Source organism: Cebus imitator, unplaced genomic scaffold, assembly GCF_001604975.1.
Source record: "Cebus imitator isolate Cc_AM_T3 unplaced genomic scaffold, Cebus_imitator-1.0 Scaffold14, whole genome shotgun sequence".
In the NCBI taxonomy this organism is placed as follows: domain Eukaryota; kingdom Metazoa; phylum Chordata; class Mammalia; order Primates; family Cebidae; genus Cebus; species Cebus imitator.
Window position 1 is genome coordinate 11,450,803 of NW_016107329.1, and position 9,519 is coordinate 11,460,321.

General features: G+C 41.2%; 1 protein-coding gene across 1 annotated transcript in view; it reads left to right on the forward strand.

Annotated features, from left to right (window-relative positions):
* Window positions 1–9,184, forward strand: part of CUL4A (cullin 4A) — a 57,722-nt gene extending 48,538 nt beyond the window's left edge. Inside the window, exons 17-18 of the mRNA XM_017501159.2 lie at window positions 5,107–5,259; window positions 7,607–9,184. Of these exons, the coding sequence (XP_017356648.1) occupies window positions 5,107–5,259; window positions 7,607–7,702 (249 nt within the window). The 3' untranslated portion in view covers window positions 7,703–9,184. The remainder of the gene's footprint in view (window positions 1–5,106; window positions 5,260–7,606) is intronic.
* Window positions 9,185–9,519: the final 335 nt, after the last annotated feature.

Below are 9,519 nucleotides of genomic sequence, written 5' to 3' on the forward strand. Positions count from 1 at the left end.
TTTTTTTTTTTTTTTTTTTTTACAGACTATTTTTAGTGTTGTTTAGATTCACAGCAAAATTGAAAGGAAGGTACATACATTTCTAATGAGTCCCCAGTATCAACATCTCCCACCAGAGTATCCAGTTCTTAGCATCAGTGCACCTACATTGACATGATTATCATCCAGAGGACACAGTTTACATACGGTTCACTCTTGGTGTTGCATTCTGTGGGCCTGGATAAATGTGTAATGTTCTGTATCCACCATTATAGGATCATACAGGACCGTTTCATTGCCCTAAAAATTGTCTTAGATCTGTCATTGTATCCCTGTCTCCCTCCAAGACCCTGGCAACCCCTGACCCTGTTATTGTTGCCATAGTTTTGCCCTTTCCTGAATGCATGCAGCTGGAGTCATAGTGTGTAGCTTTTTCAGATTAGCTTCTTTGACTTAGTAGAATGCATTAAGGTTCACCCATGTCTTTTCATGGCTGGGTCACTCATTGCTTTCTGCACTGAACGATTGTCCATTTTCTGGATGCATCACAACTTATCCTTTCACCTACTGATGGTCATCTTGATTGCCTCCAAGTTTTGATGCTTATGACTAAAACTGCTATGAACACTTCTGTGCAGGTTTTTATGTGGACTTGGGTTTTTAACTCCTTTGAGGGTGCAACTTTTACAGTGAGCAGAAGCGGGAAGGTCTGTCAGTTCTTCCTCCCAAAGAGAACCACTGTTGCCCGTTTTGTTTGTGGTCACAGCCTTTTTTCTGTGGTACAAGTACATGTAAACATTTTTTTAAGTGGGATCACTAAGCCAGGCACAGTGGCTTACACCCGTAGTCTCAGCTACTCAGGAGAGTCGCTTGAGCCCAGGAGTTTGAGGCCATCCTGAGCAATGCAGTGAGGTCCCCAGCTCTACAAGAGCAAACGCCTGGGAATCACTGTATATATGGCACCTGTCAGGGCCCTCCTGTAGCCAGCTTTCATTGCTTGTCACAGTCTTCTCCTGGCCAGGACTTGTAGGAGCAGAGTGCCGGTTGTGTGGACCCAGCATGGCTGGCAGTGCCCTCGGCCGCAGGCACCAGCACTCCTCCATTTCCCCTCCTGGAAATAAGATTACGTTAAACACCCTGGCACAGACGTTTCTGTGCGCTTATTGGATTGTTTCTTTATATGATTCTTGCTGTGGAGCTGCTTGGTAAAATAACATGACGTTTCTTAGTTTGACTGCCCTTTTCAAAATTGAAGTCTGGCAGATTTCACCAGATCACAGTGTCTGCTTTTAGGAGAGCACCTGCCCCACCTCCCCCTGTCCTTTGCCCACGCTGTTCTGAGCAGCCCAAAGATAATTTGTTACAGTTTTCGTTTTTTCTTTGATTGCTTTGAGCATCTTACTACCACCGAGTAGTTTATACATAATATAATCTTTCTAATACTCAGTTTCTCATATTTCAAATAGACATACTACTACCTCAAGGTGTGAGAGTCAAATGAATCGTTTATAAAGCTCTTTGCCACACACCTGTAAGCACTTCATAAATGTTTATGCTGCTCTTTTTATGCTTAGCCATTTGTATTTTTCTTTCTTTAATTGCTTTTCAAGTCATGTATTTATTATAATGTTCTTTCTTTTATTGATTAGTAGGTTTTCTTTATATATTAAGGATATTAATGCTTTGTCCTTTTTTTGGGTTGGGGGGAGTCTCAGTCTGTCACCCAGGCTGGAGTGCAGTGGCGTGGTCTCGGCTCACCACTCCCTCCATCTCCTGGGTTCAAGCAATTCTCCTGTCTCAGCCTCCTGAATAGCTGAGATTACAGGCACTTGCCACCACACTCAGCTAAGGTTTGCCTTTTTAGTAGAGATGGGGTTTCACCAGGTTGGCCAGGCTGGTCTCAAACCCCTGACCCCAGGTGAGCTACACACCTCGGCCTCCCAAAGTGCTGAGACTACAGGTGTGAGCCACCATGCCCACCCTACTTTGTCATTTTTGACAGGTAATTTTGTTGTTTTTAGTGGGGTTTTTTTTTTCCACATAACAGTTTTTAAGTTCTCAAATTACACTCTCCCTTTCTTTTACGGCTTCTGACCTAACGTGTCATGTTGTATTAGGCCGTTCTTGCGCTGCTGTAAGGAAAAACCCGAGACTGGGTACTTTATAAAGAAGAGAAGTGAAATGGGCTTACAGTTCTGCAGGCTGCACAGAAAGCATGGCACCAGCATCGCCTCAGCTTCTGGCAGGGCCTCAGGAACTTTCCAGGCAGGCGGCTCACATGGCAAAAGCAGGAGCAAGAGCAGGGAGGGGCCTCACGTGTTTAAACCACCAGATCTCATCACAAGCGGAGGGGCCCGAGCCATTCACGAGGGACCTACTGCCTTGACCCAGTCACCTCCTGCCAGGCCCCACCTCCAACACTGGAGACCACAGTTCAGCATAAGATTTGGAGGGTACACATACTCAAAACTGTATCACAAACCTGAGAGAGAAGTTCCCTTAACCAGATTTTTAAAAAACATTCTATGCTGTTTTTTAGAAATTTTTACATTTAAATGTTTCTTTGCATGATGTAGAAATTATTTTAGTATCTGAAACCAATCTAACCACCCACCCTTTCTAAAACCTAAAATTCTAAAACTTAAAATATTATCCTTGAACAAGTTATTTGAATGATCACCTTATTATGTATCAAATTCATAGACTATAGGTCAGTTTCTCAATTCTCTTATATAATTCTGTATCTGTTTCATAGCCAGCCCTCTCCCCACCCCCAGTTTTGGTGTGTATGGGGGTGTGGGTGGGTATTTTTTTTGTTTTTGTTTTTTTGGTTTTTTTTGTATTTTTTTTTTGAGACAGGGTCAGGCTGTGTCATCCAGGTTGGAGTGCAGTGGTGTGATCTTAGCTCACTGCAGCCTCAACCACGTGGGCTCAAGAGATGCTCCCACCTCAGCCTCTGACGTAGCTGGGACCGCAGGTGTGTGCCACCAAGGCTGGCTAATTTTTTGTACTTTTGTAGAGATGGGGTCTTTCCATATTACCCAGCTAGTCTTGAACTCCTAGGCTCAAGCAGTCCTCCTACCTTGACCCCCCCAAAGTGCTGGGATTACAGGCATGAGCCACCACGCCTGGCACCAGCTTCTTTTAATAGTGAGCTATTCCTTTAACTTTATTTTTCCAATGAACTTCACAATAATTGTATCATGTCTTTGCTCCCCTAAATAAGAACATTAACATTTTAAATACATACTGCATTAATTTGCAGAGTTTTTCTTTATGTTGCATCTTCTGATTTGTGCATATGTGTATGTATAAAATGTACATGCAAACCTTTTCTCTTTCTCAGAGCTTTCTAGTTTTAGTCGTGCTTATTTCTTGCTAGTTATAAATTTTATTTCATTTAACAAATACTTACTGAGCATCTTTGGTGGGCCAGGTCCTCTATGAAGCACTGATCATTCATTCACTAACAATAAAGAATAAGTCCTTGTTTCTAGGCGCGTTCAGTCTTTTCTGGCAGAGAGGTTGCAGAGGATCACACACATTGACTAACCTATAAGAGTGGAGGAAAATGTTAGGACAGAGAGGTGCAGCAGAGCCTAATCAAATACTGGGGTCAGCCAAGGCTTTCCCAGGAAGTGAAAGGCCTCTGACTGCAGCATTGTTGCCAAAAGGGGAAGCTGAGCCAGGCAGGCCTAATCAGGCAGCCACAGCCGGACCGTCTGGAGATGGCTCAGCCCTGTGAAGCATTTGGAAAACAACTAGAGTTTTAAGCAAGATGGGCTAATGAAATGTTGATATCTTATAAAGGGGGTCTTTTTTCTTTACATTTCTGACAGTTTTTATCAGAATGTATATTATTAATGCTACTTGTTTATTTATTTTATTTCCAGCCACTTTACAAAACTCGTTTGCTTTGAAAGTTTTTCTGTTGATTTTCTTGGATTTTCCAGCTCATCTATAAATATGATCATTTTTTCTACACCTTTTCAATATACCTCTTTAGTCTGTTCCCATGTTGCATAGTTAGAACCTCTAAAGTAACGTTTTTAAAGATTAGCAATGCAACTAAGCTTCCTAATTTTATCTCTGGCTCAGAGAATACTCACTTTTGGGGGTCGTGGATCCTGTTGAACATGTGATGAAAGCTTGGAGTCTGTCCTGCCTGAAGCATACTTGCCTCACATGTATGCAGAGACACATCTCAGCTGCAGACCACAGCCCCATCAGGTTCCTATTTGACTAAGGTTATGTTGCCTCTAGTATTTGCTGTTTGTTTCTGATAACCACACTTCGTCATGTTCAGATTCTTTCCTTTTTTATTCATCCTTGTAGGCTAATGTTGATTTTAAATCAAAAGTCAGTTTTCAGTTTGATCATGCCTTTTCCAGCATCTATCAAGATGGTCATATAATCTAACCTTTCAACTATGACAGTGCCCTCACTTATATTCACATATTTCCTAATGTTGATCAACGCTTACATTTCTGGAATATATCTTGATGGTCATTATGCTTTGTTTTGTTTACTGTGCTGCTAGTTTTAATCTACATCATATATAGAGTTGTTACAGCTTTCTTTTAAGGAAAATATAACTTTTAAAAATATTTTCTAAACTTTGGTTTGGGAGTTTTGCTCTTCTGGGAAGGTACATTTTACTAGAACAAATAAACCTGCATAACAGAGTAGAATTCATCCAATGTCTGACCTTTCTTTGCATCAAAAGAACATTTCTCATCACATCTGGTAACATAAAATCGTTAATTTTGAAAATATAGGTTGGGTACAGTGGCTCACATCTGTAATCCCAGCACTTTGGGAGGCCGAGGAGGGCAGACCACCTGAGGTCAGAAGTCCATGACCAGCCTGGACAGCATGGTGAAACCCCATCTCTACAAAAATACAAAAGAGTAGGCAGGCATGATGGCGGGTGCCTGTAATCCCAGCTACTCAGGAGGCTGAGGCAGGAGAATCGCTTGATCCTGGGAGACAGAGGTTGCAGTGAGCCAAGATCCCACCATTTCACTCCAGTCTGGGCGACTGAGCAAGACTCCATCTCAAAAAAAAAAAAAAAGAAAGAAAGAAAATACAGCTTTGCACTTAACTTTTTTTTTCTTTTTTGTACAGGTTGAGGAACAAGTTAGCACCACTGAGAGAGTGTTTCAGGATAGACAATATCAGATTGATGCTGCTATCGTCAGAATAATGAAGATGAGAAAGACCCTTGGTCATAATCTTCTAGTTTCTGAATTATATAATCAGCTGAAATTTCCAGTCAAGGTAAGTGTAACATTAGCTTAATTAAATTTGTAGTATTATGCTAGGTGATTGGCAAAGCGTGTTTAATTCTCACTGGGTTCAGTCATATCATTTGACCTGCATTTTTCGTGATCATTTGTGTGTAAACTGAATGTAGAAAGACTGGCGAATGTGAAGAGCTTTATTCCAGATGTTGTGCGTTGCCACTGTAGAAATGATAGTGCCCTAAAACTCTCCTTCCCAGGGATAGTGCGCTGGTTCATATTTTCAAGAAGGGGAGAGGAAGATACAACATGGAAAGCTCAACACTTTTCTTATAGTAGCAGTGGTCAAGGTTACATCACAAGATTTTAAGGAAATGATGACAATAACTAATTTATTCAGCATGTACAGGTTGCCCAGCATTTTCTGCCATGGTGATATTGTCCACTGTCGCTGTTGCTTATGAAAATCGGCCCAGACCTGTCAATCTGCACTGTGTATTTAGAACTGAGATTTACTGTCCTGCCACATGTGGGATGCAGGATAAGCCAGGAAAGTATTACAAAATGTTTTTACACGTCGTTATCAACCTAGAAAATCCTAAACTCTGATGACACCTAGCCTCTGAGGGACTGGATCAGCCACACATGCTTTGGAGGGAAAGTCCCCAAATTCTATGTTGTGCAGTTTGACCCTCCCATCAGGAGAATAAAGTTGGGCTGCACTAAATAGTCAAACACATAAGAGTCTGATGGAAATGCATTGTCCATCAGCCTGCATTTGCCTCCCTCCCTGCAGGGGTGAGGTGGCATCCTCAGGGCCCTGTGCAGCTTCGGAAGCACCGTCAGGGACATTGCCCCTTCCTCCCACCAGCTGGAGCACGTCTCCTGTTCCCACTGCAAACAACTAGGCCCAGCATGAAGCAGAAGGTGGGCGAGGGCAGAGTGTGGCCAACCAGGGCACCTGCTGTGCTCTCACGGGTAGTTAGGTTTTCAGCCACATCTTCTAAAATATGTGGCTTATCACTGAAAAGAAGGTTATGTTTGTTTGGAAAATAGCGGGTCTCCCTTGAATAGGAGAACCTTGCACATAAGTGCTCACACAGATTTGCTTCCTCATACAGCAGAGCTGGAGTGGGTGCCCCTCCTGGGCAGAGACAAGCATGGCTGTGGATTGGCCTAGTCAGTTACCTACTTTTAGCACAGGAACACTTAGGATTGTAGTTTCACGTATGTAGACATAGCATGTAATAACTGTATAAATACGTAAGAATAAAAATACAGCCAGGTGTGGTGCTGGCTCACACCAGTGATCCCAGCACTCAGAGAGGCTGAGGCAGGCGGATTGCTTGAGCCCAGGAATTTGAGACCAGCCTGGGCTACATATTGAGATCCCTTCACTACAAAAAATAAAATTAGCCAGACATGGTGGTGTGCACCTGTGGCCCCAGCTACTGGGGAGGCTGAAACAGGTGGATTTCTTGAGTCCAGGAGGTTGAGGCTGCAGTGAGCTGAGATCGCACCACTGCACTCCAGCCTGGGCAACAGAATGAGACTCTATCTCAAAATAAATAAATACATAAATAAAATAGGGTACTTAGGCAGAAGCATCCTTACAAAGGATGAAAATGCCCCAATAAGGCCAGGCAAGGTGGCTCACGCTTGTAATCCCAGCACTTTGGTGGGAGGCCAAGGCAGGTAGATCACAAGGTCGGGAGTTGAAGACCCGCCTGGCCAACACAGTGAAACCCCGTCTCTACTAAATATACAAAAATTAGCTGGGCATGGTGGCAGGCTCCTGTAATCCCAGCTACTTGGGAGGCTGAGGCAGGAGAATCACTTGAACCTTAGAGGTGGAGGTTGCAGTGAGCTGAGATCGTGCCACTGCACTCTAGCCTGGGTGACAGAACCAGACTCTGTCTCAAAAAAAAAAAAAAAAAAAAAAAAAAAAAAAAAAACAAACACAAAAAAAAAAAAAAAAAAAAAAAAAAAAAAAATGCCCCAATAAGACATGAGATTTTCCTTTCGAACAAACAAAAATGTGTCATGTGATGGGCTCTACCTTGCTTATGTTCTCTTTATGATGGTAGCTGATGTATGTATATTTTACAAGTTTCACATTTCCCTCAGGAAGCCACACTCTGACCGTAAATTCACATGGACACATTTTTGATCTAGAGGTAACATTAACTTTAAAATAGACAGTTGTATTCCTTTTATAAATGTGCATAATTATAAATGATTTATATATAAATGTCTATTTGTATATATATATATATATATGTATTTTTTCAATAATTACAATTACATACTTCATGCATATACTCCTATGTTTGTAAATTTATTGCCACTATAATTAGGGGAGTTGTTTTATTTTTCTTTTTTAGCCTGGAGATTTGAAAAAGAGAATTGAATCTCTGATAGACAGAGACTATATGGAGAGAGACAGAGACAATCCGAATCAGTACCACTACGTGGCCTGATGCATCTGCAGACAGTTCCCCTTCATGAAACACTAGAATGTACCCTCAGAGCAGGGAAGCACACCTGTGCCATTTCCAGGACTCTGTGATTGATCCAGCTGTGGACATTGAAAGAAAGAAGGGAGGTGACTCCTCCTGGGTCATCCTCCACAAGACTCAAGACTTCAACTGGCAGATGTGTCTTTTTTCCCTCTGGTTTTTCCTCTAGTTCTTTTAGGCATTTAAATTGTTTCTGTTACTCTGCAAAATAACTTTGAGATTGGACAAGAAGACATTGCTAAAAAGAAGTTCCTTTAAAAGGTCTTGTTCTTGTGTCAAAAAGCTGAAAGTTTGGTTTGTTCTTGTTTGTGATCATGAATGCACAATGAAGAAGACCCTAGATGCTGCATTTTTTAGCTCTAAAGATTCCGTAGGTACCCCTGAAGACAAGCTCGCTCAGATGATCGGCATTTAGAGTGAAAACAAGGACACTTCGTGGGTGAACATTAGAAAGAGCCAGGGTTCGAAGCTGGCAAAATGGATGGTGCATCCTAGCCACTGGCCTCTCTGTGTCATGTATTTCCAAAAGTTTTAAACTTTGATGGCTGTTTTTTTGTAAGTCAGGTTTCTAAGTGAGCTCCCTGAGGTGCCAAGGCCGTGGTGTCCGCCCTGCCGCATCTGTTCGTTTCAGCTGAGTTGCTTGTGAATCTCTGTTTAAGGGTTTGGGGCTCATGTGTTTCCATGCTAAGATTGAGTCTGGCAGTCCCTGTTTTTTTTGCATTGGGGTAACTGCTCTTTGATTTTTTTAAATTGCAGTATTTGTATGATTGCAATCATTAAAAGTTTGGTTTGGTTTTACAGTCATGTGCAGGGACAACCCTTGTTCTCTGCTGTAAACTGTAAAAAGTTTATGGAGACTTAAAGTCTTGATGTTGTGAAGCAGAGGGTATTTTGTTGAAAGATTAAAAGGATTTTGTTGGTACCTGGTTTTGTGTTGTGTATGTATACATGAGGTTGAACAGTGAAATGAAAGTTCAGTAGTGATGTTAGAATGGTAACTATGACAAAGATACTTTTGAGATAACATTTAAAAGTACTTTATATTTTACATAATAGCATGTTTCATTTTGATTAAAAGCTACCAAAGGAATTTTGATCATGGCATAAATGTTTAAAGCAATATTTTCTGGAATATACCAAGTTTATATAATTTGATTTTGTGCTAAATTATTAAAAGATTCCCTTTTTGAAACGTGGGTTCGAAATATGACACCTTGTGCATTTCCATATTAAAATCCTCACTCTTTGTCATTTCTATCTTTGAGGATTTTCATTTATTCTATGATACGTGGTCTAAGAAAGACCAGATTTCTATTTTTATTTCTTATATTTTAAGTTCATTGTGCCTAGCGATTAATATTGTAATTTAATGTAGACTTACTTTTAATAAAATTAGTTTAATTGGCCTTAAAATTACATTAATAAAATTTTGTGATATGCAAACAACACATTCTTCCTAACTCTTTAGCAGCTTTGACGACTAGTGGGCTAGACAGAAGTGAGAAGCAGGGAGCACCTGTCCCTTCTCAAGTGATTTTTCTTTCCTGGTCACCTGCACCACAAACTGCCGTGGCAAATGGGTCTCTTCACTCTGATGATTCATTGTGCTGTGCCTTTAATTCTGTTTTGTTTCATTCAGACACAGCGGCTCATGCCTGTAATCCCAGTTTTGGGAGGGCAAGGTGGGAGGATCATTTGAGCCCAAGTTCCAGACTATCCTGTGCACCATAGGGAGATCCTGTTTCTATTTATTTTATTTTTTATTTTATCTTTTTTTT